We start from the raw sequence: 27945 nt of genomic DNA on the forward strand, positions 1-27945 counted from the left end.
TTGGCGGAGAGGAAGTTCCGGAGGACCGCAGCACGCAGACGCCAGAGCTCGGGCTCGCGCCAACGCGCCGTAAGTGCGCAGGCGCGCCGGTCGTTCTCTTTTCGGCTCTTCCTTCTCCCGGTCTCCGGACGTCAGCGGCCGTTGGGTCCTATGTCGCGCCGGGCCCTCCGGAGGCTGAGGGGGGAACAGCGCGGCCAGGAGCCCCTCGGGCCCGGTGCCCTGCAGTTTGCCCTCCATGATGACGATGATGCGGAAGAAGAAGGTCCAAAGCGGGGAACAGGCGGCCGGCGCCCCCGGGGCGCAGGGAAGGAAGGCGTCTGCGTCAACAACCGGTTCGAGCTGGTGAGAAGCGGGGTTGCCTGGGGTGGGGGTGGTGGGAGGGGGTGCTGTGCCAGGCGGGTCGTGACGTCAGGGGGCGGGGCACACAGGTCTGGGCTGCGGTGGGGGCGGGGCCAGGGGCCAGTGGGTGGAGCAGGCGATGGGGTGGGCGGGGGCACGGCGGGTTGGGCGGGGCTGTCGGGGGGTCTGGGCTGCAGGGTGGGCGTGGTCTTGACGTAGAGGGGCGGGTCCGCATCACAGTGGGCGGGGCCTCACGTCCCCAGGTCTGGGCGCTGTATTTCAGGACCGAACATTGCCTACGTTAAGCTGTTGCAGGGCCATTGCTGACATTCTTGTTTACTTCTCACAACCCAGGACTTGGTGTTTTCCTCATCGCTGCATTAGCTGCGATGGTGTTTAGCTCATCTCTGCACCCACAGCAAGTGTCTGCCACAGAAATGACACCGTAGATGTGAATTGAGTAAACGCCCACCGGGGTTTCTTTAGCTGGCCTCAGTCTGTACTCTGGCATGTGCGCGCATCGCCTTATTCTTGCTTCTCTGACCTCTGGCGGGTAACGTGTCCGTTTTGCTCACCTTGTATCCTCTCCTCGGTGTGCCCGAGTGGTTGAACAAACAGCAGTGGGTCTGAAGATCATGGAGAAACCAGTGACTCTTTCTTGGTCTTGTGATTGCTGCTTGCTTTATGGAAAGTTGGCAAGTTAGACACCCATCACAAGATGGCGGGGCGTGTGGGGCGTGTGGGCTTGCAGTCTGGGAGATTGGTTTAGAGATTATTGACCTTCTCTCTTAAGGTGAGAGACAGCCTCACCCTGTAGTCTCTGGGGGAGTTGGGACGAAGCGCTTTCTTCATATTCTCCAGTCTCCCTCCACTTGTTCCGATTCCGAGATGAAAAGTAACTCCTTCCCCGCTACCTGTTTCTTCTCATTTCTTTCTTCCTTTTTGGCATTTTTATCATAAAAAATTTCAAACAGGTACAAAAATAAAAGCAGTATTAACCTTCACGTGCTCATCTCCCAGCTCCCACAGTTGGAAACACGGCCAGTTGTGTCTGCCCAGTATTTCCGTCACATCACGTGTCCATAAATTTGCCACTTTTCTGACTTCTCTCAAAATACTGAAGTCTTCCTTCTCATCTCACTTGTCCACGGGCTGAAATCAATTTGTGCTGTAGGCAGCCGTTTCCACGGGCGTTTTATCTGCTTGTGCTTTCTCTTTCCCCATATCCCCAAGATTTATCCCTTAACACCAACAGCTGCTCTTTGGAGGACATTGAACATTGCAGGTGCTGCTGCTGCATCATATGATTCTCATAGTCTGGGAAGGAGATCTTGTAGTCCCCCCTGTGCAAATGACATGCTAAGTGACACTTGGAGAGTAAACCCAGGCTTTCTGACCTAAAATTTGTACCCTTAACCATGTCATGGTTTTTGTCTCTGAAGCAAAGTTAATGTTCCTGCTGAAGAAGAAAGGAGGGTAGATGGACAGGGGGGCAGAGTGTTTGGGAGAAATGAAAAAAATGGCAGATGCTTACCTGTGTAAATGGAGGAAAAGAATTCTGATGTGGACCTCCCCATGACATCATGTCAGAGGGACTCAAGGTCTGTACCTGCTCAGGACTCTGCTGTTTGTGTGTTCCCTTCCACTTTCTGACACTGGTGTCACCAGCTCAGATGTCCTTCCTGGTCTTGGGATTCATACCTCCAACTCAGCGTCTGTCACCTCTTAGACCTTTCACAGATATCTCACACCCAGTGTGTCCAACTGTTAACTGCTCTTTCTGCCTCCTCCAGCCTTCTCTATCTCCGTTTTTCCTTTTGTCCACGCCAGCAACCTGAAGGTATCCCTGATCTTTCTCTCTCTCAACAGTATACGAGACCATTCTGAAGTCCGGTAGCACCTGGGTGGGGACTGTTGCCTCTGGCCTGGATCACCGTCACCCTTCGGCCCAGTCCCTCTCTTCTTGTGCCTTTGCCACCTGTCTGAATGCAGCAGCTACAGTCACACATACGTCTGACCTCAGCCCTCCTTTCTTCGCAACCCCCAATGATCCCACGCCGGTCTCGTTTACCCCATGAGCTCTGCCACCTCATTTCCTTATAACCTTGCTTGCTCTGCTGTAGCCATAGTGACCTGTCCCCTTTGCTGTCTCCTCTGCCTTTAACACCGTGTATTCAGATGTCCCGTGTCTCACTTCTCCTTCCTCAGGATTTGCTCAGAGGACGCCTTCTCAGTCTTGCCTACCCTTCCTACCTGCTTTCAAGGTGGAGTTATCTGCACATTCCCATTCCCCTTCTTCTGTTCTTTCTCAGTTTTCCCTGGCAGCTATCATAGAACATACCGTACAGATTCTCTGTCGGTCCTTTCTATTTGGTGTTACTTTCCTTCCTTGCTCTCTGATGAAGTAGAAGCTTTGTGGGAACAGAGACTTTGCTGCTCCCTGTGTCTGGCACCCAGGTATGCAGAAAATTTACCGCAGGAATTAGCATTTCCTCTAAGCGGACCAGCATGTACTGTCTCCAGCCAGAATGTATGTCCACAGGCTTTGGAGTCAGAAGGACCTAGGTTTGGATCCCAGCCCCATCTCTTCATAGCTGTGAGAACGTGGACAAGATATCTAACATAAGCTTCAGTTTCCCTGTTTCTTGGCGATGATCTCACTTCATGGGATTTTCATGAGTGATAAATGAAGTAATAACGTGTGTCGCCTTTAGCCCATACTGGGCAGACGGCGCTCTGCAAATGTAGGTATTGAATGAAATTGAAAACCACGGTAGGAATGTGACCTGAAGTGGTTTACTGAGAAGCCTTTCCTGGGCACTTAGAAGTGCTCTCCTGGAGAGAGGGAAGCAGAGCAGGAGACATTCTTCGTTGTTAGTTCATGGATTTATCCTGACAACTAGCCCTTGGGTGATTTTGTTGCTGTTGTTGTTGTTGTTGTTGTTGTTGTTGTTGTTGTTTTGGCTTTAGAAATCATCTCTCTCTCTTTTTTAAAATTCTGCATATAAGTGGACTGGCACATTTCAAACCTGTGTTGTTACAGAGTTAACTGTATGTGTATATGTCTCTGTTTTTATGTTCAATATAATGGTCATGCCTGGAAAGTAATTGAAATAAGCATCTAAGTTGTAAAATTAAATAAAAAACCAAACTTCTTCCAAAATAAGTTTCGGTGATTAGGCTGCTGCTGTTTGGCTGGAATAAGGACTTGAAATTGTTCAGTGATCTTTGAGTTGGTGTTCAACATGTGTCATCTTTGATATCGAGTTGATTTTGATCCTTTGTGTTTTGTTTTGTTTTGTTTTAATTTTTTTTAACGTTTATTTATTTTTGAGACAGAGACAGAGCATGAACAGGGGAGGGGCAGAGAGACAGGGAGACACAGAATCTGAAACAGGCTCCAGGCTCTGAGCTGTCAGCACAGAGCCTGACGTGGGGCTCAAACCCACGAACTGTGAGATCATGACCTGAGCCGAAGTCGGGCGCTCAACCGACTGAGCCACCCAGGCGCCCCACAGAAACAGTACTTTTAAAGTAATTTTTCTTAGAGAGAGACCATGCAAGCAGGGGAGGGACAGAGAGAGAGAGGGGAACAGGGGATCTGAAGGGGGTTCTGCGCTGACAGCAGTGAGCCCTATGCGGGGCTCGATCTCACAAACCACAAGATCATGACCTGGGCCAAAGTTGGACGCTCAACACACTGAGCCCCCCAGGCGCCCCTCAACATAAATCTTGTGTCTTCCAACCCAGTGATTCTACCTCTGCATACTTACCCAAGAGACTTCTGCAAAAACGCTCACACAGTAGCTTTCATCCAAACAGCCGCAGATGGGAAGACCCTCAAGCGACTTCCTCTGCCTGATGGGTAAGCTATCGTAGCGCGTCCACACAAAGGAGTACTGGTGACCAATAATATGGGCACCAGCAGGATAAGTGTCAACACATTACACTGTGTGAATGGAGCTAGACACAAAAGAAAGCATACTCTGGCTCTTTCTGCACCAAGTTCTAAGACAGGCACAGGCCATCTCTGGTGGAAGAAATCTTAGCAATGTTTGCCGGAGTCAGCAGGAAATGTTAGTTGGAGATGGTAGGAGGCATATATTTCTGGGGTAATGGGAGCATCTTACATCTTGGTAAGAGTGTGGGTTACATACTTATGCAGTTTCCAAAACTCATACTGTGCGTCTGTTTCAAGCCACGTAAATTATACTCCAGTTCCGTGCTCCTCCCCCCAAAAAAGACGAAATTCCCACCCGGTGTTTATTGAAGTATCGATCAAGCCTTATCCCCGTGGAATAGCAGAGAATATGTGTGTAGTGAACAAGAACCTCTTGAAATTGTTACCCATTTGAGACCGTGAAACTGATGAAAGTACCAGCTTTTGGATACCAAATGAGATTTACCTCAGGATGGTGGGTGGAGAGTCCTTGAGTGCTGGTGCCTGCTGATACAAATAGCAATGAATCATGCGCAGTTAGCAGCTGTTTCCAGTAAAGAAACAAGACTGAGTATGTATATCGATGGAGGTTTGTACGTGTGCGCACAGACCCAGAATATTTCAGGTGAAGCTTAGCTTGGCATAGAGCTTACGCATTTGAATTTCTCCGAACACCTCAAGTTTCCAGAAGGGGCTCAAAAAATAATATCTTAGTGGGGCGCCTAGCTAGGTCAGTCAGTGGAGCATGTGACTTTTGATCTTGGGGTTGTGAGTTTGAGCCCCATGCTGAGTGTAGATATTACTTAAAAATAAAATAAAAAATTATTGGGGCACGTGGGTGGCGCAGTTGATTTTGACTCAGGTCGTGATCTCACAGTAGTGAGGCCTAGCCCTGAGTCGGGCTCTCTGTTGGACACGGACCTTGCTGAAGATTCTCCCTCTCCCTCTGACCCTGCCCTGCTCTTGCGTGTGCATGCACCCTCTTTGTCTCAAAAAAAATTTTTCTTAAAAAATTTTTTTAAGGAAGCGGACGTGACTTGAAGTAAACCAGCACCCGGCTTCACTAGCGGCATTAGGGGTTGAATACCGGAGGAAGTGTAGGTGCCCGTTCCCCAGTGCCTCCCCCACTTGTTCAGAGGAAATGTCCCAGGAGGCCACGTTCTAGTTTTGTTCCTTTGCTCCAACACCCAAACCAACCAGACCACACATGGGCCTCTGGCTTTACAATGCCACCACTCAAGAGAAGGTGTCTGCAGTAGGAGTCCCCACGGTATCGGCGACGCGGGGACAGAAACTGTTGTGCTAGAAGTCGAGCATGTGTGAGTCAGATATGGATTTGCAGACAGATTGGCATCACGTACTTCTGGGTTGTGTCCTTGGTAGGCTCCATTGGTAAAGAAAGCAAAACCAAAGGACACAAAAATTTGTTCCCGTGTTCTTTTCTTTGACACTTTCCCAGCTGAGACGGTAGGCCAAAAGAGAACCATCACTGAAAAACTCACCGGCTGCGGTGTGACCTCAAGTTTAACAAGAAATTGTCTCAGGGTTGTGGGGGTTAAAACATGTTATTTTGGGGTGCCTGGTGGTTCAGGTGGTTGAGTGTCCAGCTCTTGATTTTGGCTCAGGTCATGATCTCGCCATTCGTGGGATCCGGCCCCACGTCAGGCTCTTGCTGATGATACTGAACCTGCTTGGGATTCTCTCTCTCCCTTTCTCTCTGCCCCTCCCCTGCTCGTGTTTTCTCTCTCAATAAACAAACAAACAAATAAATAAGTAAATAAAAAAAATAGATGTTATTTTTATTTTTTAGCTTTATATTTTTCAGAGGTTCTAAATTGAACATACAGTTTTATTTTTGTGTATTTTGTGTATTTCACTGTACTAGATTGGGTCCGTCCCATCTCATCTGGTTTATGAAGCATAGTTAGTATTCCTGCTAACCTCTTTTATGTGTTTGTTCATTGACTGGCTAAAGGGCCAGAACTTCCCCTGTAACTTGTACCCACCCCTGCCGCTGTCTCGCCTCCAGGGTGTGAGTGTTTAGTGTGTGCGGGAGTGTGTGCATGTGTGGATCCTTCCTTTTCGCTACTGTGTAAGGTTCTGTCCTGAGTTATTTTTATTATCGTGTGTTACTTTTATCAGGGAAGAGTTTCCAGGTAGGTCAGTCCTTGGGTACTGTTTCTTCCCCCAGGTTCTTGTCCTGTCTGCTACTGTAGATGAGCTACCTAGTGTCTCCAGTAGGAGGAAAGAATATTAATGCATCGACAGAACAAATGTATATACGAATCTTTGTGCTAGGGTTCTGTTCCATAAGGGAGGTAAGTTGTGACGTTTGGGGGTTCTTCATTATGTCCCCTCTGAAGACAGAGACCCCGTGGGGCCACACGGTGCCCAGCATTCTCTGGAGTTTATTGACTAAAGTAACCGTGAACCAGAGCTGTTCAGAAGGTGAGCAGTACGGCTCTGCTAGGCACACAGACTTACGTTTCTTCCTCCTGTGACCTCAGGGTGATCCTGAACGTGTCTCCCCGCCTCCCCTCCCCACCCCCGCCCTGTCCTGCTCTCTTGTCTCTAACGCAGTTCAGTATCACCATGGGATCTGTGACCAGGACACCCGTAACACCCTTGTTCTCTCCCATCTGTCTTCCAGATAAACATTGAGGACCTTGAGGAGGGACCAGTGCTGAATGGGGAGAGACCCGAGTGTCTGCTCACAGGGAACAGAAGGAGATCCCAGAGTGGAGGTGCAGATGCCAAGAAAGCTGGAGAAGTGGCTGGCAAAGCAGCACCCCCAGAGCAGGTGTGGGGACTAGGAGGTGCCAGCCACATACACCCTCTGCTGTCGTTTTCTGGGTCCCAGTCGTCCCCACTTTTCCTTGGGACCCCTGATAAGATTTGCATGACACCCTCAAGACGAGTTGTGGGCATCGAGGAGGCCCCACACAGCGTCCCCGAGTCAAGTTTTCTTGGCACAAGAGTGGCCTCCACACTCTGGGAGGGTCTGCTCCTCCCTCCCCAGGGGCTGTGTTTTTTGTGACTGTGTGTCTGGAGCTCTGGTCAGGTGGTCAAGACCCTGGGTGGACGTGCCTTGAAGAAGTACGTAGGTCAGGTTAGCGTTGGGCTGTGGCTGGTGTGCACGACGGCAGTGTGGGAGAGGGTCCCTCAGGAGATCTTTTGCTTGTTTACTCAGTAAGTGCTTTTTGTCAGCCTGCCGGGTTCTGGGGACAAGTCTGCCTTCCTGGGGCCTCTGGTCGAGAGAGCGACAGACGAGGACAGACAAGTGCAGCTGGAGGGACCCTGACTCGTGGCGTAGAGAGGGGCACCTGCCTGAGCTTGGGGTGGTGTAGTGCTTCACGTCGCGGGGAAGGAGGTGGCCAGGTGAAGGGGCGAGAGCGATTCGGGCAGAGGCACCAAGGGTGTGGGGGAGTGCAGTGCGGGGTCCCAGTCTCCAGGGTGGCTGAGCGCGGCAGGGAGAGTGGTTGACAAAGTGAAAGATGAAGGCAGAGGGCAGGTGGGTGGATGCTTCACACCCTGTGAGCGTCTTGAGGTCCTGGGAAGCCACGAGTTCTGTCAGGAAGGAGAAACTTGGAGGGAACCAGAGTTGTGGGCCAGTGGGAGGTCTGTGTTGTTGAAGCAGGTGAGCTCACAGGACGTTCAGGGTGGGAGGGAGGGGACCCAAGCCTGTGTTCCCGTGTCCCTCTGTAGCTTGCTGCTTTAGTTGTCAGCATGTAAGATTTTATTGTCTCTTTCCTTGACTAAAATGTGCTTCTTTTGTTAGTCTAATATAAGTGGCAAACTCCGAAAGAAGAAAAAGAAACAGAAAAATAAGAAAAACACTGCAGGAGAAATTCTGGTATGTGCATCTGGCTGTTTCTCAGGGCAGTTCATTTTCATTTGATATTTTGATTCCTTCCCGTTAGGAGTCTAACTCGGGGGTCAGGGAAGGTCACTTACCAAATCTCACTCGTGTTTGTTCACTTTGTTCCTTGAGGGTCAGACCTCCCTCTGTGCTTTCTGTTTTCTGGTGACATCTGAAATGATGCTCTCTGGATGGTGCAGCCTCTGTCACTGGACTGCCCATGTGCCCCGACCTTTCTCTAGTGCTGATGGACTAATCAGATGTTGAGGTGTAAGCCTCCAGGTCCAGTCGGTTGTCAGAAAATCTGTTTTCATTATCGCCTGCGGCCCTCGTCACCCGGTTCTGTGTGTCCTGAGGAGGCTGTGGCCCTCTGTGCCTGTCACTGGCAGTTACGGCCCAAGTCCCACCTGAAGAGCTTGGCGGGCACATCCGAGAGACGAGCAGTGTAGGCCTGTGGCTCGGTCATTTCAAGAGTCCTTCTGGTTCTGTGATCTCGCCGGTTCTGAGCTTCCTCTAACGAAGCACCTCTCCTTTTTTTCCAAATATGTGTGCAGTGCGGCGTTCAGGAAGCAGACCCAAGAGAATGCTGCTTCTTTGTGAAAACCGTTTTATTGTTGATCTTACACTTAAAATAAAGTCTGTGTGGTGATGAAGATGTTCTTCTGGGGCTTTTAGGAAAACGGGCTGGAAGATATTGATCGCATCCTGGAGAGGATTGAGGATGGCGGTGGTTTAAGCCGCCCAGGCCCGCCTCCCCTGAGCTCAAAGAAGCACGTCCTGTATGTGGAGCACAGGTTAGCCCGTCCCCCTCCCGGCTGACACAGAGCCTCTTTGCAAAGGGAAGGTAATATTTCAAAAAGAAGGAAACTTACTGTCTTGATCTAAAAGTGATGTAGGTTTATCGCCAAACATTGAGGCAGCAGGGGCAAGGACAGAAGGCGAGGGAGACCCCTCTGTTTCCAGGGACCCATCACTTAGCTTTGTAGATCTCTGGGAGTGTTTTTTTCTCGGAAGGTGCTGAAGTCAGAGGTCATCCTGGGACAGGTTATTCCTGTCTTGTCCTCATAGATGCCTATGAAAAGCCTGTCCCTACTGAAGAGATTGTTGCCAGTGTTTAAAAAGCCATCTCTTTTCCTGAGTCAGTGAGCACACCTTGATCTAGTCGCCGGTCTGAGGCTGCTCTGATTTGGCCCCAGGACCGGCTGCCTCTGCTTCAGGTTAGCGTGGTTTTGAAGGAGGCCTGCCGGTTGTCTTCCTGCCAGAATAGCTGTTCTCTCTGCTGGGTTTTATGTGACCTTTCAGAATTCCCAGATTCAGTGTGGAAGAACTCAGTTTCATTTCTGTTCGTGAAATGTTCAATTCTCTAGACACTTGAATCCAGACACAGAACTGAAAAGATATTTCGGTGCTCGAGCTGTCCTGGGGGAACAAAGGTAAGATCAACACTGGCTTCGTCCCCAAGAAAGGGAGGGAGGTTCTCCAGATGGGTTAGACCCTTGGGGAGGGGGAGGGGGTCCTCGGGGAGGGGGAGGGAGTTTCTCCAGGTCGGTTAGACCCTGGGGGAGGTTAGGCAAAGGGCCTTACAGGAGGAAACCCTAAGGACTTCTGGTTCTGAGGGATCTGAAGGGGGCTGGGGAGAAGTTGGTGGTTGACCTTTTTGATGGCCATTGGGCTCCAACCCTCACACTGCCTTTATTATTAGCCTGTGAGCCAGCGTTTTACAAGGATTCTGGAAGTCGTGAAATTTTGAGCTTCTAGCCTTGAAATCTTGGCCAACTTCATTTTTGTTTCTTAGCAAGCAAAACCAACACGAGGTTTAGGTTCTGGGATCAGTTTGGTCTTTGTTAATTTAATAGTTCTTAATGGTAAACCCAGGGGGAAATGCTCTGTTTGCAGACCTTTCTGTAGGAGGTGTGGGTGTTCAGCTTTCCCAACGCTCCAGCACCGAGTCCGTTCTGACCAGGAGCTGTCACACCGGCAGAGGCTTTGTCTTTTCAAGTACTGTCCGTGTGTTTTCTAAATGTAGAATTAAATGCTTTTTATAAAAGAAAAAACTGAGGCAATTCAGGATTGTCTCCTCTGACAGCCCCGAAGATAACCAGTCAGGACAGCTTGCTGCCCCTCTCCGGGGCCCCTCTGCACACACTCCTCGTTCCCCGGAACCACAGGGCTCTGCTGGCGTCTCACACCGCATGGTTCTTCATGGTTGGATTCCAGGCACCATTTTCACACCCGGTGCACGAGGGGAATGCCCTCGCCCCGGGGACAGGTGCCGGCTTGTGTGCTGGCCGCACTCTCCCTGCGTCCGTGTGGTCTTTTCTAGTGCAATTGCACAGGAATGGGTATTCCCCTGTGGTGTTAGCACCAAGTCTCTCCGCTGCCTTCCAGATACCTGTGTGCCTTAGCCTACCCACCGCCTGAGTGTTTCTGCCTCCTCTGACCTGTCGTAGAGTTAGGGGTTTTAGATTCTGTCATAATATACACGTGGAGGACTTTTCTTGTTATTTGCTGATGGTTTTTGGTTTTATCTCTGGTGTTAGGTTATTCAGGACACAGGGGTTTCTGACTTTATGTCTTCTTGTGGAATATTGATGAAAAACATTTTTGCTTAAAAATGTTCCTCTTGGGGAGCACCTGGGTGGCTCGGGTGCTTAAGCATCTGCCTCTTGATTTCAGCTCCGGTCATGACTTCACGGTTCATGAGTTTGAGCCCAGCGTCAGACTCTGCACTGATAGTGCAGAGCCTGCTTGGGATTCTCTCTCTCTCTCTCTCTCTCTCTCTCTCTCTCTCTCTCTCCCTCTCTCCGCCCCCCCCCCCACTTGTGCTTTCTCAAAATAAAGAAACTTAAAAAATAAATAAATGCATAAAATGTTCCTCTTGGTCTGAACGTCGTGCCTCTCCCCAGCCTAGCTCCACTTGTTTGCATGTGCTTGGCCTGTCTTTGCCGTTTTCTTCACACTTATGCCTGGTCTTGTTTCTGTGCAAATGGTACTTAATGTAATTACATTTATTGTTTTTGTAGTATTATTATACTTCTTAGGGTATTGATTTGTTTAAAAACTTAAGTCCCACCGACGGCTTCCCTGAGAAGCCACGGTTCCCTCGTACCCCTTGTGTGCAGACACACTCAGTGTGTTTCTGATTGTCCCTGTCCGGTGGCCGTCTCAGAACGTGCAGATGGCCTGTGCACAGCTCTTTCTCGGAAAGCTTCCTATGACAGACGCATACGGCATACTCGCCCTCCTGCTGCTCTTGTCTCCCCCCCCCCCCCCCGCCCCCTGCTGCCCCCCAGCAGAGCCTCCCCCACCTACCTCCCTGCCTCCTCTCTGTTCTGAGCGGACAGCTCACTGCAGGGCCGGGCTGTCCCTGGGCTTCCATAGACCAGGCAGTTCTGCATATCCAGTTAATTCTCCTCTTTACACCCTACCAAGCTCCCGGTCAGAACTGGGCTCCGTGCTGGAGCGTCTGGAAACTTGAACACCCACACCTCCTACAGAAAGTCCTGCCAACGGGCCTTCGTGCACAGAGCGTTTCTTACTGCATCTACCGCACGATGCCAACCGCTAAGAAGTGTTAAGTGGACAAAGATCAGACTTATCCCAGGTTCTAAACCTCACGTTGGTTTTGATGCCGGTTGAGAAGCAAAAATAAACCTGGCGAAAGTTTCAGGGCCAGACACTCAACATATTAGAGGTAGTCATTTGAGTGTTCTTCAGACTATGACTGTGCTTTTTTTTTTTTTAAATTTTTTTTTTTTAACGTTTATTTATTTTTGAGACAGAGAGAGACAGAGCATGAACAGGGGAGGGGCAGAGAGAGAGGGAGACACAGAATCTGAAACAGGCTCCAGGCTCCGAGCTGTCAGCACAGAGCCCGACGCGAGGCTCGAACTCACGGACCGTGAGATCATGACCTGAGCCGAAGTCGGACGCTTAACCGACCGAGCCACCCAGGTGCCCCTATGACTGTGCTTTTGAGGCACCGTGTTTTTTTCTCCTGCATTTTGCCTTCTTGGTGGGATAAGAAACCTGCTTTTTTACCCTGTTTGTAATGCAGGCCAGATTCTTACTCATCTTTATTTTCTTAACGAAATGGTTCATATTATCGAGAAAATACACAGAATCACATACACATGTCCACATGCCCGTTACTCAGCTCAAGAAAGAAAGCGTCAGTGATGGAGCAGAAACGCCTCCCTGCAACCACCGCTTTGCGGGGGGCGGTCTGGTACCGCCGGAGACATCCCCGCCCAGCGAGGCAGGAGCACCGGGCTGAGGGATGAGGGCAGTCTGTGGGCCACATCTCAGGGAGCTCAACCTCCCTCCCCTGCTGCCCACTGGTGCTGTCTGGCTCGTTTTCACCCAGGAGTGTGTTGGTGTCAGTGTCCTGATGCCCCCCCCCCCCCCCCCACCGGTTCCTTCCGTGGTTCCCCTTGTTCCCTTTTCAAATAAATCCTGTTCTTGCGTCGCTGGTGTCTTGAGAGGTGAGGAGAGGACCCGCCTCACGACAGAGCTCTGCCCTCTGCCCTCTGTGCTCAGCCAGCGGAGCATCTGTCCAGCCCGGCCCCCAGGGAATTGCGTCCACAGGCTTGCTCTCCTCCTCCTCTCTGTTTTTGGTTTTCAACTTCTGTTTCCTTTTTACCTCTCTTTCCTGCCATTTTGCTAGACCCAAAAACTTCCGGTTCTTTCTGTCTCTGGTTGTTTGGTTATTTAGATGCGGCGTTTAGTTTGGCTGGGCACTGCTGACGTTCTGTCAGTGCTGTTGCATTCTGCCCTGTCCGTGCCCTTCCCTTCCTCTCCCCGCGGTTTTGCTTCCGAGGTCCCTCAGAGGTCAGGCAGCGAAGATGAAGCCGTGACCGTGTCCGTTCTCCCCAGGCCGAGGCAGCGGCAGCGTGTGTACCCCAAGTGTACGTGGTTGACGACCCCCAAGAGCACCTGGCCACGGTACACCAAACCAGGTGAGGGCCGGCACCGGGCCGCGAGGATCTGCGCCCGTTGGGCCGGGCCGCTGCCCTGTTTGTGCAGAGCCAGCGTGCGGGCGTGTGAGCGCGCGCCCCGGCCTCGTGCTGGAGGACGGAGGGCCCCCCACCCCCCAACACAGGCCAGCTGCGTGTTTTCTCAAATACGGTTCAATGCAGCTTCTGTCTACCTTTTTCTTTTTTCCTGTGAATACTGTACCACGGGAGGCAATCAAGTTCATCTTTCAAGCGTGGTATTTTATGTTCTGTTGACATGTAATAAGTACGCGTATCTGAAGAGAAACAGCCACAGTGCAGAAAGGCTTGCTGTGTGCTTGTGGTTGACATCACGACACCAAAAGGAGGAGCATCCTAGAGCCCTTGGGCCGGTCGGGCGGGACAGAGGGGAGGGGCCGGGGTGCCCACTGTGATGGGAGCGTGTGACAGCCACGCCCTGCTTCTGTGTCTCTGGGGTTCTGCATGATTCCTGTGTGCTGGCAGTGAGGACACCCCTACTTAGCTAGCAGAAGCCCCCGAGCCACTTTGAACAGACAAAGCTCCTGGCTCTGTGGTGGGGCCGTCAGAAGGGACTGGGTCGAGGGTAGCCTGGAACCACTCACCTGTTCTGTGGAGGTAAGTGGTTCCTCAGAAGAAACTGGGCCTCTACCCAACACGTGGTACAAAGAGAAAGGCCGTCCACTCGTGGGGTGTAGATCGCCGTTGCTTCAGAGGCCTGGCTGCAGCCCCTGCACGGTCTCCCATGCCCACCTGGATCTGGGCTCCAACCGCTGTTTAGGCCCAGCCAGATGCCATGGGGGTGGCGCCGTGTGTGTCCTCACGTTTGTTGTCCTGGGACATTGATGATCGATCCATACCCCCGGGGGCGGGGCGGGGCGGGGGGGACATCTTCCTAGGAAAGGCGTAGATGGGATGTGGTGCCGGTGTGGACCGAGCCGTGGGCGGTCAGCCCCAGGCATCCTGGGAGAGCAAACGCTGTGACAGGGACTCACATTGGGTGCACGCAGAAATTCCTGTCCAGGAACGCCACGGGGCCTGACGCCGCACTCTCCCCAGGTCTGTCGATGCGGCTGCTGGAGTCCAAGAGAGGCCTCTCCTTCTTTGCGTTTGAGCACAGTGAGGAGTACCAGCAGACACAGCACAAGTTCCTGGCCGCCGTGGAGTCCATGGAGCCCAACAACATCGTGGTGCGTGTGTCCCCACGAGAGGGTCCGCGCCCAGCCCACACCCTCCCCACAGTTACCCAGGGTGCCCCGGGCCTGGGGCCCAGCCTGTGGTCACTCCGCCCGGAAGCACCTTGCCCTCCTGGCTCCTCTCACCTCCAGTATACGCCCGGGTCATGGGGGCTGAGGGCCACGGCAGGATGCTTCCGAGGACTCGCCTCATCTTCCAAGGGCTGCTTGTGTGGGGGGGGTGGCAGAGGGTAAAGATGGGGGTCCCGGGGCACAGAGGTCCCGGTTCCCACCACAGGCCTGGTTATGAGCTTGGTTCGAGGTGAGGGTATCGTGGATGCCACCGCTGGTAAAATTTTCACAAGGTTTACGTGCCTGAGAGAAAGGCCTGCCTGGGGCTGGGGCCTCGCCGGTCCAGGGGCACCACCTGCTGCCCCATCAGTGTCCCCCTCCTCGCAGGTTCTGCTCCAGACCAGCCCGTACCACGTTGACTCGCTCCTGCAGCTCAGCGACGCTTGCCGCTTTCAGGAGGATCAGGAGATGGCCCGAGACCTCGTAGGTAAGGGGGCGCGTGGGCACCCTGCCCTGCTGTTCCTCCGCACCCGCACACGCCTTCGCTGGCGGAGCACAGGCGTTGAATAAAGCGATGGCGGGGACACAGGGTTTGCCAGGGTGTCTTTTAAACAGTGGCTTTCTTGAGGTACGGTTCATAGACCTTACGATGCTGCCATTGATGGCGTATGACTCGCTGGTGTTTAGGTTCTGGCAGAGTCGTGCAGCTTTGTCACCACCGATTCTAGGTCATTTATGTGACCTCTAAAAGAATGCTTGCCCGTCACCTGACGCCTCCCCACCCCCTGCCCCTGGCCACCCGGTGCGCTTCCTGTTTCTGTGCATTTGCCTGTTCCGGACATTGCCTGTGAGTGGAATCCTGTGACTCACGTCTTCAGAGCTCCCCTCTCGTACGGCCAAGTGATGCTCCATAGTGTGGACAGACCCATGTTTTGTGTGCCTGCCGGCATGTGGGGGACACTCGGCGCGTTTCCACTTCCTGGATCGCGTGAACAAGCTGCTGTGGTCGTGTGCCTGTGGGTGTTGTGAGCACGTGTGCTTGTATACAACCCTGGGGCCGACAAGTGGTCTGTGGGTGAAGCAAACGCACAGAGTGGCTTCGGTGATCCCCAGGGTCACATCTGTGGCGCACCGCCTTTTCCCAAACCCTCGCCGTGTGACCTCCTCCCTCTGAGAGCTTTCTCTGTGAGCCGGGGCGGGGGGGGGGGGGGGGGGGGTGGGGGTGGTGGTGGTGGTGAGGTTGCACTTGCCACACAGTGGCCCCGACCCCCTCCCCTGGTGTTTGTGTGGCCTGCAGAGAGAGCGCTCTACAGCATGGAGTGTGCCTTTCATCCCTTGTTCAGTCTCACCAGCGGGACCTGCCGGCTGGATTACCGCAGACCCGAGAACAGGTGGGTTTCACGATGGCAGGTGTGTCGAAGCTGTCCTGCGACGGGAGACGGCAGAGGACTGTCCCCGAGGCGTCCCACCTGCCAGCTCACACTGGGGCACCTCACTGTGTACAACCTGAATGCAGGATGGCTGGGCTCACGGACGCACCGATTGGGCCAGCCCGGGGTTACTTCTGTCCTTGTTACAAGTGAGTCTGATAAGCGACTCCACTATGTTGGGGGCTGTAGTTGTGTTTTCCTTGTATGTGTGGACAGTAGGATCTGTGCCACCTGAGTTTAGAATGCTTTGGAATGCTTTGCGGGCAGCCATACCTTCCAGTTCCTAAGCCAGTTAGCTGCTTTCACTTGGCTTGATCCTGTTCCCGGTGTTAAGCGGTCAGGATTGGGTGCCAGTCTTCTCTCCAAGCCCCACTCTGGCACCAGCCCTCACTAATGGAGCCCGAACAGCCACGGTGGCTTCCCTGTTGACCTCACCCCCTGGCTTCTTGCCCTCATGGGGCTGCGGGGGGGTGGGGGGGAGGGTCCTCTGTTGTCCGGTGCCCTCGCCCTCACGGCCTCCAGCGTCTGTGGTCATCTCCAGCACTGGACGCCCTCCGCACCTTGGCAGTCAGCCTGGGCACGCTGACCCCGACTGCACAGATTGTCTGGTTTTGTTTGTGTTAGTCTTGTCTCTCCAGTTAAGTTCTTAGTTCCCAGAAACAGGTCATAAAATACTAACATCCACAGGCAGGGTGTTGGTTATTGATGCAAGTAACAGCCTACCAGGATGATTCAAGTCCCAGAACTGGATGCATCCAGCAGCAGTGCCCCTAGCAACTGTTGAGGTTTGAGGGCAAATTAAGGTGGTAATTACAGTAGGAGATGTTGACCTGTCCTCTGAAGCGAACAGCAGGAAACAAAAAACACGATGGTCGCAACTCCCAGATAAGCTGGTTTTTCTCCACACGGACACACACGTAACCGCAAACAACAAGCAGAGCGTCACCTTCTCTGCAGACACAGGAACACTTGGCGAACACTCGCGGTGATTAGGCCGCGCGGGAAATGGCCAGCGCAGCCAAGGAGCAGAGGGCGGCGGCGGTGCTGGACGAGGCTTCCGGGCAGTGCGGCTCTGGCGGCTGCCGCTCTGGCTCACGAGGAACTGTCTTGGATCTAGGAGCTTCTACCTGGCCCTCTACAAGCAGATGAGCTTCCTGGAGAAGCGCGGCTGTCCCCGCACGGCGCTGGAGTTCTGCAAGCTCATCCTGAGGTGGGTGCCTGCCTCTGGCGCCTGTGTGCTCGCGGCCTGGGCCCGTGGATGTCCACGCCGGCCCACTCTGCCCCTTGTCTCCCTTCGCCTCCCCCTCCCCCGCCACTCCCTGGGCCGCCTCCGGAAGCCTGGAGCCGGACGAGGACCCTCTGTGCATGCTGCTGCTCATCGACCACCTGGCCTTGCGAGCGCGCAACTACGACTACCTGATCCGCCTCTTCCAGGAGTGGGAGGTAGGCGTGCGTGTGCGCCGTGACGCGGGGCCAGATCCCCCCCCCTCCCACCCCGCTTTTCTCCGTCCAGGGTCTGTGCGCCCCAGGGCGGTTCCGCGAAGCAGTGGGGAGGCTCTGGCCACACCCCGCGTGCTCCTCCCTTTTTGTCTCCACTGCCGCCCGTTTCCCCTGCAGACGGGCTCTGCCTCCAGCCTGACGTCGAGGCTGAGACTGGGCACGAGACCTTCATAGTGATCTCGTGCGGAAGTGATGCTATTTTAGGAATTTGGGTTAAATAGAACATTAGTAAACGTTAACTTCACCTGTTTTCTCTTTAATTTGGCTGCTAGAGAACGAGTGTTCCTGTTGGGCATTGCTGTCCTGGGGACGTGTGAACCTGACCACCTTTAGGGGCGGGGGTGGCGGGCAGGGAATCGACAGCTTACCTCCTTGGTCTCCGAGCTGGAATCTTCTGTCACCGCGCGTTGGTGCGCGATCGAAAAATGACTACGTAGATCATTTGAATTGTGTCGCTTGGCTGCTTGGCCGAGGAGTCCCGCCTCTGGGGATCTGGTTTACAGAGGTTCCTGGAGCACCCCCATCCGCCACAACAGGGCTGAGGAAGAAAGTTTTTTTTTTTAATTTTTTTTTTTTTTCAACATTTATTTATTTTTGGGACAGAGAGAGACACAGCATGAACAGGGGAGGGGCAGAGAGAGAGGGGGACACAGATACGGAAACAGGCTCCAGGCTCTGAGCCATCAGCCCAGAGCCCGACGCGGGGCTCGAACTCCCGGACCGCGAGATCGTGACCTGGCTGAAGTCGGACGCCCAACCAACTGCGCCACCCAGGCGCCCCGGAAGAAAGTTTATATAACCGTGGAGACCATGGTCCCATTTTAGCGGAGGAAACGGCACGCCACGTGTTGTCTGTTCCCTACCCGTGTGGAGAAAGGCAAGGAGAGTGCTCGGCCATGAGAGCAGACTTGATCGGGTCCTGGCAGCAGGAGGGACGTTCTTCGTTGCCGCCCCGACTCACTCAGTTTTCCACTGTGACAGACAGAGCACAGGCTGGCTGCTTTCAGAGCCGAGCCCGTCACGAGGGCGGGCGTCTGGCGGTGACCCCACCTGACTCCGCTTCCCCCCAGGCCCCTCCTCTCATCCATCCCAGGCAGTTTTCTACCCTCCCAGGGCCTTTTGCTTGTTTTCTGCCCCGAGGAAGTCCCCAGACGTAACAAAATTCTCGTTCATGCCAAGTGACGGGATGCCAGCGCGACACTTGTGTTCATCGCGGGCGCATCCACTGACTCTGGAGCAGCTGTGGGTCTTGAGTCTTTTGTCTTTGCACAGTAGAGCTCCAGGTTTTGTGTCTCCGCCCCTTTCAGGCTCATCGAAACCTGTCTCAGCTCCCGAATTTTGCCTTCTCTGTGCCGTTGGCCTATTTTCTGCTGAGTCAGCAAGCAGACCTCCCTGAGCAGGAGCTCAGCTCTGCGAGGGAACAGGCCTCTCTCCTGATCCGACAGGCGCTCACCATGTTCCCTGGAGGTGGGTGCGGCGGGCCCCAGCGCGCACACTCCACTGACAGAAGGGCGTGTCTTCAGGGCTTTTGGACAAGGCGTAGTTACAGTTCAAAAGCAGAAAATGAGTCAGAAGCGACTTTGGCGTTCAGGTGTCTTGGGGCTTCAGGATAAGTTTCTGATATTGACTGAGAAAAACTTACTTCCTGAAGGTGTGGTATTTTCTTTTTTTTAAGTTTCTTTTTAAGAGAGAAAAAGAGACAGCACGAGCGGGGGAGGGGCAGAGAGAGAGGGAGACACAGAATCCAAAGCAGGCTCCAGGCTCTGAGCTGTCGGCACAGAGCCCGACGCGGGGCTCAAGCCCACAAACCGTGAGATCATGACCTGAGCCGAAGGTGGACGCTTGACCGACTGAACCACCCAGGCGCCACTGTGTGGTATTTTCTAGAGAGAGAAGTGAGCTGCTGGTTCTTCAACGTTTATTTATTTTTGGGACAGAGAGAGACAGAGCATGAATGGGGGAGGGGCAGAGAGAGAGGGAGACACAGAATCGGAAACAGGCTCCAGGCTCTGAGCCATCAGCCCAGAGCCTGACGCGGGGCTCGAACTCACGGACCGTGAGATCGTGACCTGGCTGAAGTCGGACGCTTAACCGACTGCGCCACCCAGGCGCCCCTGAGCTGCTGGTTCTTAGCAGAACGTGCAGGAGGGGCCCCGGCTTTCTGTTCTTGTCCTCAAATCCCATCTTTCACTGGGTTGAATAACTCGGAGACAGGGTTGTCCGGGATTGCTCAGACAACCTCCAGGCATCCTAGAGTAGTGGGCTGGTGTCTGTGTGGAGACAGAGCTGTGCGGTCTGTCAGGGTCCCGCTGGAGTGCAGTCCTCCTACCACGTGCATTTTCACAGAGGGCCGAGTCCCGGGGACGGGCCGTGGGGACTTAGGCACGCTGTCCCCCCAGCCCCCAGCTGGAGGGGCAGCCCAGGCTCTTGAGGTGACCCCTTAACCTCAGTGAGCCTGCTGCGTCCCAGGCCGGGAGAGGAGGTGACCAGGGTCCCCGCTCCTGGGGCTCACATCCTTGGGCGGGGAGAGTGGCAGGTAGTACCAGGTGCTGGGGAACACACAGAGAACACAAGCATGGTGAGGGTCTGAGGAGGCAGCCAGGGCAGGGCTGAGGCCCATGTTACTCGGGGCGCCCACTGGACAGTGTTCTCAAGCTCTGCCTGTGTGTCCAGGCCCCGCCCCGCTCCATCCGTGCTCACACGGGGCTGCCTGGCCAGGCCGTAGGACAACCGACCCTTCCCCATCAAGGTGCGTGAAGTTACCAGGCGAGGCCCTTCGTGGGCACCGGCTGTTTGTGTGGGATCGGGGCATGAGCCGCCTGTAAAGTCACTCGGAAGACAGGGTTCTCCAGGTGACCTCCTGTGGGGAGGCCACTGCTGCTCAGGGAGAGAGACAGGCTCTGCCCCAGGCCTGAACCCTGCAGGCCGGCCTCCCCACCAGCCTGCGGAGGGAGACTGTGATGTCAGTGGTTAGAACGCCTTGTGCGTGTGCCTGGGGGGCACGGGTGTAACCCCTCACATGCAGACCGGGCCACTGGGAGGCAGCAGGACGCACGACCCCCTCCAAGGTGGCAGAGGCTGGTGTGGGTAGACTGGCCTCACCCTGGTGTCACCGTGCCCATGGGGGCCCTGCTTTCTCTGCAGCCCTCCTCCCTTTGCTCGAGTACTGCTGCGTGCGGCCAGACGCCGCTGTCGCCACTCACAGCTTTTTCGGACCGGACGCTGAGATAAGGTAAAGACCGACGGGCCCTGGGAGGACAGTGCCCACCTGTGTGTGAGTCGTGGGGACGCTCCTGGGGGCAGACCCTGGGAGTCTGGCTGTCACTGCTCTCTCCCCGCTACTGGGAGGGGCCTGGCAGGTGCTCTCTGCTCGAGACTCCGGCGGCTGGACTGTTGTCCCACTTGGGTGGCCGGGTCCCGGGTCCAGGCGGGGCATCGCCTCAAGGGTCAGGCACAGAGCCGGCCGGTGCGTGAGCAGCCTGCGGCCTAGAGCACAAGCCTTCCTGGTGAGGAGTGAGCAGGGCACGGGGCCCACTGTGCCCACAGCTGCTGGGTGGGCTTAGTATCATTACGCTTGTTAGCGTGGTTCATGCGTCTGCATGGCACGTGCGACGTTTTCCAAATTTCTCATTAGAAAACGACAGAAAAACGTGCAGTAAGGGAGCCAGCCACCCTCAGACCCTGTTTGTAAACCACAGCGGTTCTTGCGGCGTCTGTGCGTGCATGTGCATACTCTTTTTCTATCTTATGTTGCTGCTAAAAAACTCATACTTTTTTATTTATTTTTTTTTTAAATATATTTAAAAGTAAATATTTTGAGAGAGTGAGAGACAGAATCTGAAGCAGGCTCCAGGTTCTGAGCTGTCAGCACACCGAGTGTGACGTGGGGCTCGAACCCACAAACTGTGAGATCACGACCTGAGCCGAAGTCGGACATTCAACCGACTGAGCCACTCAGGCTCCCCAAAGAACTTGTGCTTCTTAAAAAACACATACCCTGGATAAAAGTAACCGCTGTGTGTGCCCCCGCCCCACTCCGGGTGATTGCCTACCCCGGTCGGCAGCCCCTCCGGGCGGTCTCCTGTCACCCCCGGCTGCTGGACGGGGCCGGACGCTGCCCATAGGCGCCGGCGGGTGCACGCAGGCCTCGCCCTGGTGGAGTCTGCTCACGGGCTCCGCTCTCCCGCAGCCAGCCCCCTGCCCTGAGCCAGCTGGTGAGCCTGTACCTCGGAAGGTCGCACTTCCTCTGGAAGGAGCCGGCCACCATGAGCTGGCTGGAGGAGAACGTCCGCGAGGTTCTGCGGGCGGTGGACTCCGGGGACCCTGCGGTGGAAGCATGTGAGAGCAGGTGGGCTTGGGGCCAGGGGTGACAGGGCGGCAGGTGGCCTCGGGATCCTGCTAGGACGAGGCCCACCTGCTCGGGTGCTGCCATCACACACGGGGCAGCAGGGCCGGGGCGGGCTCCATTCCACGTGCTGCCGCTTTACTCCCGGCCCTAGGCGGAAGGTGCTGTACCAGCGTGCGCCCAGAAACATCCACCGCCACGTGGTCCTGTCTGAGGTCAAGGAAGCCGTTGCCGCCCTCCCCCCGGTAAGGCAGAGGGGCTGGGGGTGGGAGCTTTGTCACATGCCGGGCCCTTCCCCTCACAGCCAGGGATTTGAGAGGTGGAGCTGTGACCTCACAGGGCTCAGAGCAGTGACCCAGCCATTCGGGGCCCTGGAGCCTGCGTCCCGTAGCGCTAAAGTGGGGCTCCTGGCACAAGTGACCATATGATTCTGTCCCTTCCCTACGGCACACACACTTTTGCCCACGGGTGTCCTCTGTAGCCCTCTGAGCGGGCAGAGTGGGTGTCCCCGTGTTAGAAAGGCTCTCCCTGCCCGTTCACCCGGTGGCTTAGGACGGGACGCATAGCCTCGCGGCCGGGGACCGTTTCTGTCTGACCGACGGACTCTTAGCAGAGAGGCCGGTCCGGGCTGGAATTGGCTGAGAGTCTGCGGAGGGGAAGGCAGGGGCTCACGGCAGGTCTGCTTCCCTTTGAAGGATGTGACCACGCAGTCTGTGATGGGCTTTGACCCCCTGCCTCCTTTGGACACCATCTACTCCTACGTCAGGCCAGAGAGGTACCTCTCCGCCTCCCGCTTTGCTCCTTTGCTCTCGTACAGCTCTGAGGTCAGTGCTTTAGGGCTCACTGCCTCCCGCAGACACAGGCCCGCAGAGGACGGTGCGGTCTGGGGTCGCGGGTCAGCTCTGCCAGGCGTGTGCTTCCACTCCCTTGTCGACAGCAGGCGCGTTTTTGGGTCAGCTTCTAGAGCAGGCGTTGGAGGTAACGGTGGGAAGCAAGAGTAAGGCATTCCCTGTGTCCTCATGGAGTGTTCACAGGGCAGTGGGGACACACGTTCGTTACGGGATCGAGGCTTAAATGTGGAGTCAAAACTGCAGTGAGAAACTTCGGGTGCACATGACTCTCCGAGAAGGCCGCGGTCACTGCTGTGTGAAGGAATAATAGACCTTCGACCAGTAAAGGGGGAGGGAATGTCGCTGGTACATGAGAAGAGTCGGCGCGTGCAAAGGCCCTGTGCAAGGAGCACGGCACAGGGCACGTTCCCAGAAGTAAAGAAGACCCACACAGCCAAGCCAGGAGGGCTGCGGTGAGAGCACAGCGGAGCCCAAGTCTGCAGTGGATTTGTGGACAGTGGTTAGCCTTGAATCGTGCACTAGCTTCTTTTTCCTCTCCTCTAGTCTTTAAAGCTGAGTGATTGACTTACCAAGAGCCTTGAGCACAGTCTCGTAGATGTGGAAGTCACAGACAGATTTGCCCATTTCGGGAAAGCGTGTGGTTTCCAGATCTCAGTAGAGCACCTTATGTAGGATGAAGGATTTTTTTTTTTTTTAATGTTTAATTTTGAGAGAGGGAGAGAGAGAGAGAGAGAGAGAGTGCAAGCAGGGGAGGGGCAGAGAGAGAGGGAGACACAGAGTCCAAAGCAGGCTCCAGGCTCCGAGCCGTCAGCAAAGAGCCCGACGTGGGGCTCGAACTCACGGACCGTGAGATCATGACCTGAGCCGAAGTCAGACGCTGAACCGACTGAGCCGCCCAGGTGCCCCTGAAGCACTTTTTCTTGACTGAATTGTGCTATAACAGTTAGACTACGTGCTTCTAGGGAAATAGCTCCCGGTTGAATTTATAAGTAGAGTAGGACGACAGTCAGGAATTTGTGACACTGGAAGGTTCAGAAAGAAAGCGGACCGGCTGGACACTGTCGCCCCGACCTGAGGAGTGGCCGAAGGGCTGTGCCCAGCAGAGGCTGCCGGTCCTTAAAAGTCCAGCTGGAGCTGCTTACAGCGTGGCGTCTTCTCAGGGGGGCACTCTCCAGCACACCCTGGCACCTTCCCTTGATGTGACCGACCCCTTTGCACCCCTGCACAGCTCTCCTCAAGAGTGACCCTCCTCCCTGCTCGGCTCAACCAGCCGGGTCCCGAAGGGCCCACCGCCTCTGGACGCCATTCCCCGGGAGGCCTAAGCAGCCCTCACCGGTACCTCTGGGCGCCCACTGCCCACCCAGAGCTGAGCAGGAGTCCGGGTGGTCCAACCCCGTGTCCCAGCTGGGGCTCGGGCCGCCTTCCTGTCCCTCCCCGCCCTCGGGGGCGCTTGCTGACCTTCCTTCCTCCTCTTCCAGGCTGAGTCCTGTCAGCCACGGAAACACAATCGCCCTCTTCTTCCGGTCGCTGCTGCCCAACTACACCATGGAGGTACGTGGGCACGTGTCGGCCGGGCGGGTTCAGGCAGGGCCACTGATTGTGCACGGGTAGAGAGCCTTGCTGGAGCCAGCGGCCGGCCTGCTCGGGAGGCTGGGACGTGCCCGCCTGACGATAACCACCACCTCGGCCCCTCCACCGGACGCGGCTCCCTGACCCCGTGCTGGGGCCTGGTCTTGTTAGACACGCGCGTTTGGGTCTGGGGGCTTCCTCTTCTCGACAGGGTCCTGGGCAGGCCGGGTTGGGAGCGCTGGGCCTCAGGGCCCAGGACAACCCCTGCTCAGACGAGTCTCCTTGCCGCAGGGGGAGAGGCTGGAGGCTGGAGGGGCTGGGGGTCTGAACCACAACCAAGGCTTGAACAGGCTGATGCTGGCCGTGCGAGACATGATGGCCAACTTTCACTTCCACGACGTGGAGGCGGCTCGTGAGGACAACCCCGAGGGGGACGGGGAGTGGGACTAAGCCCGCGTAGATGCCGCACCCCGACGCTGTACAATTATGTTCCCGATTGCTGTTCCGGTCGGAATTGGCCGGTTCCCTGGAGTAGAAATGCTGATGTGTTGTCCGCCTTCCTCCTTTGTGTCTCCTATAAATGTGAGTGGGTTACGCTGTGTGTGGCCTGGGCTCTTCTTTTCCGGGGCTGGGGTCAGTGCCCAGTGTGAGGCAGGTGGGTCCTGGATCCGCACAGCCCCCGAGGTTTCCCAGGAGAGAACATGACCCACGGTCACACACAGCCACGCCCAGGCTCCGTGTGAGCTCTCTCCGTTGCCACCCTGCCCCTCCACGATTTGGGGCACAGAGCAGAGACGAGGTCCCACAGGCTTCAGTGCAGCGTCCCTGCTGAGAACGCCCCAGTGTTTGACCCAACCCCCCCCCCCCATCCCTCCCCCGGGAACGTGGAACAGGCTGGCTGGGAGCCGTAGGGGCTGACACAGGAGTCCTTGGGCTGGGCTCCACAGGTGCGGAATCTGCTCACGCTGACAGAGTGGTTTTATTAGGACACTTCAGGGCAGCCCCGAGCTGGAGGGAGGCTGAGATGCAGGCTTTGGAAAGGCTGTTCTGGCCGCTCTGGAGAACGTCATGGCGGAGACTAGGGGGCATTTGATTAGGGAGTGAGCACGGCATGGGGGAGGGCTCATCACTGGGGCGAGTCCTGGCCCTGGCCCGCCTGACAGCTTGCTACCAAACAGGGCTGCCTCTGACTCAGGAGCCTGACTGGCTGTGGAAGGGCCAAGGGCACTGAGCTGGGTGCTCTTGGCTGCTGGGTGCCCTCCCAGCCCTGATCCCCACCCTTGTAGGCAGCAGACTAGGCGGGTGGGCGGGGTACTGCTGGTGTGCTCTGGGTGGGCCAGGATCGGTGTCTTCTGAGCCCTGGTCCGGAGGCCTGCTTCCTAGGAAGTCCCTCTTCCTAGGAAGTGTTCTTCCTGGCCTCACTGTGCAGTCACCTGTTGGGGACATCCGTGAGGTTATCCTGTCAGGAGTTCCCAGCATCTGTGGGTGAACAGAAGCCTCTGCTTTGAACACCCCTGGCCAGGGCATGTGTCCCACAGATGTGTTGGTGTCTTCATTCCTTGTCCCCATAACCGGATTCGGTAGGTGGGATTGAGTGTGAGATCATCCCAGACTGTCCTGGACGCACAGGTGTCCTGTTAGGGTGTCCTGCGGTAAGCTTCAGCCTATAGGACAAGAGTCTACTGGGTTCCTCCACGAAGGGGTTTGTTCTCTGAAAATGACAGGCAAGCAAGGAAAACTTGGCACCCTGCCTCTTCCAGCCTTAAATACATCCAGATGGGGAGGTGATGTCCAGAGCTGCAGCAGCCATTTTGCAACCAGGAGTCGGTGACCTCCAAAATGAAGAGCCAGTGTCCTAGGGGTAGTGAAGCAGAGAGAGGCTGGCCCCAGCCCGTGATGAAACTGCTCACCTCTGGGCCTACTGTCCTGAGAGACTAACAGCTCATCAGTGCTCAGCCAGGCTGGTTGGGTTTAGGTTATTACTTGCAGTTCTTTGTTTCTATTGGAGACAAGAAGACAGCCAGGTCTCACGTCTGAACATCCGCTCTAAGACTCGACCTGCCACCCCGTGTCCAGGTGAGCGTGAATCGGCTCCTCCCGGGGCTGATATGTTGTGCCCTCTCCCACCAAGCCAGACCCTACCTCAGGGTCTCTGGCGCGGACACTGCAGGGTGGGCGCAGAAGCCATTCCCCTCCCTGAGTTCAAAGAACCCACTGTGACCCAGCCCTGAGCCAGGCCTTCCCGAGATCCTTCCCCCACCCCCACCCACCCCCCCGCCGTGTCCAGAGTCAGGGGGACCGGGCCGCACGCCCCACATGTCTGCTCATGCGGCCGTGTCCCCTGGCTGGCCCTCGGGGGGTAACCTCTGTGAAGGAAGCAGGGCCTGGGCCCGGTGGTCAGTGACCCCTACCTCCTGCTGTGGCCACGGCTAGGCACAGGTATCCCACCGGACTTTGCACCCCAGCCCCCACACGGAGCTCCTTGACCCATCGAATGCTCGCATGTTGTCGGCCTGCGTGCGCCTGGCACTGCGCTCGGTGCTGGGGACACGACGACTGAGGGGTTCCTGCCCTTAACAGCCTCCTCACGTGTGGGTCAGGCACGTTGTCTCATGTTGACACGTGCTCTGAGGGGACAGTTGTGTCCACCACCTGTCCCCTGGCCGTCCCTCAGTTTCCCTTAGGGGCACTGGAGGTCGGAGTTGCTATAAGAGGCCTTGGGGATTATCTGTGATTTCCTTTAGACCCTTCCCCTCACAACCATAACTAATCACAACGCTGACTGTCTCCCTCCCGTGAAGTCCTCAACAGGCACATCAGAACCAGATGGGGAGTCTCGAGGCCTCACCAGGAAGAAGACTGGTTGTCCGCCAGAGGCTGTCCAGTTCTCAGGCCCTTTGAAGTCTCAGGCCGGGGGTGGGTGGGGGTGGGGAGGGCGCGTCCATCTCAAAGGCCTCATTTGTGGAGCTGGAAATACTAACAGCCCTGAAGTGTGACGGCACAGAGGCGGGGGACAAGGCTGCTCCCACGACAGACTCTTGGTCGGTGCCCCCACATGTGGAGGGTGGTCAAGAAGCTGGTCCCTGGTGATGGACAGCCACAGTGTGAGTCCTGGGACCACCCCCACTGGCCGTGGCACCACCCTGTGGTCCTGGGAGCCTTTGCTCCCTTTGGAGTTCTCCATCAGGCGGAGAGAGTGGGAGGTGGAGTCCACAGAAGGCATAAAGCTGGGCCGGGCCGGGGGGGGGGGGGGGGGGGGGGGTTGGTGTGTTCCATCATGTGCCTGGTTCCTGGGGGGTTTGGGCTTTTTGTCTTCTATGGGGGGGGGGGGCAGTGCTCGTGCCAGAAACGGACCCGTGCGTTGCTAGGCGTTGCCCCGCGGGAGCCCTTCCCTGTGTCCACCAGAAGATGGGACAGGAACGCCTGGCGGGTCTGGGGAGACATCCAGGGTGCTCTGTACGCCAAGGACCGCTGCTCGCACCCGCACGGGTGTCTGAGCGCGAAGCAGAGGAAAGCACACGCAGAATTCACTGATGGTCATGGGGTGGCTCCCAGGGCAGGGGGGATGCCCCAAGGGTTCTGGTGCAGTTCATGTTTGATGGCTTGATCTGGGTACTGCTTTCCTGGCTGTGTGGAGGTTGGGGCACCCACTCACCTGCACTTTTTATGATTTGTGTACTTCTTACGTATGAGGTACTTCAATAAAGAGCACAAACCAAAGGGGGTAAAGGAGCTTTGTGAGTTGTGTGATGAGTAATACAAGCGGGTACTGACGTGTGGTCACACGTGTGGGCCCTGCCATCAGAGGCCACCTGGCTTCAACGGGAATGTCACAGATACGCTCCAAACACCGAGACCTCCCTCCCGGTCCCCTCCTGGCCCCACCACCACC

The 27945-nt window shown here is 55.6% G+C and overlaps 1 protein-coding gene across 11 annotated transcripts; it reads left to right on the top strand.

Annotated features, from left to right (window-relative positions):
• Positions 1-27782, top strand: TCF25 (transcription factor 25). 11 transcript variants are annotated; one of them, XR_007149498.1, is made up of 20 exons: positions 1-342; positions 6930-7079; positions 8058-8132; positions 8814-8932; positions 9506-9571; positions 13014-13096; positions 14171-14301; positions 14746-14845; positions 15656-15749; positions 16906-16998; positions 17126-17231; positions 18596-18755; positions 20433-20520; positions 21478-21636; positions 21788-21878; positions 22329-22408; positions 23963-24035; positions 24345-24635; positions 26067-26129; positions 26855-27782. XR_007149498.1 is itself a non-coding variant. In XM_047846177.1 (19 exons), the coding sequence occupies exons 1-18, from the start codon at positions 151-153 to the stop codon at positions 26101-26103; spliced, it is 1902 nt and encodes a 633-aa protein (XP_047702133.1). In that variant the 5' UTR covers positions 1-150; the 3' UTR covers positions 26104-26129; positions 26855-27782. The 11 variants fall into 11 exon arrangements, 6 of the variants coding, with proteins under 6 accessions (XP_047702133.1, XP_047702135.1, XP_047702134.1 ...); XR_007149494.1 differs by having other exon boundaries at positions 25778-27782; XR_007149495.1 differs by having other exon boundaries at positions 25814-27782.
• Positions 27783-27945: the final 163 nt, after the last annotated feature.

The sequence above is a fragment of the Prionailurus viverrinus genome, unplaced genomic scaffold (assembly GCF_022837055.1).
Source record: "Prionailurus viverrinus isolate Anna unplaced genomic scaffold, UM_Priviv_1.0 scaffold_38, whole genome shotgun sequence".
In the NCBI taxonomy this organism is placed as follows: Eukaryota; Metazoa; Chordata; class Mammalia; order Carnivora; family Felidae; genus Prionailurus; species Prionailurus viverrinus.

What these genes read in the sequence shown, in the direction of transcription:
- TCF25 (XM_047846176.1), top strand. Translation starts at nt 151, where the DNA reads ATGTCGCGCCGGGCCCTCCGGAGGCTGAGGGGGGAACAGCGCGGCCAG. An exon ending in TTCTGCAAGCTCATCCTGAG is followed by an intron (nt 16,999 to 17,125) that starts GTGGGTGCCTGC and finishes CGCCTCCGGAAG; the next exon opens with CCTGGAGCCGGACGAGGACC. An exon ending in GCCTCTTCCAGGAGTGGGAG is followed by an intron (nt 17,232 to 18,595) that starts GTAGGCGTGCGT and finishes CGCCCCTTTCAG; the next exon opens with GCTCATCGAAACCTGTCTCA.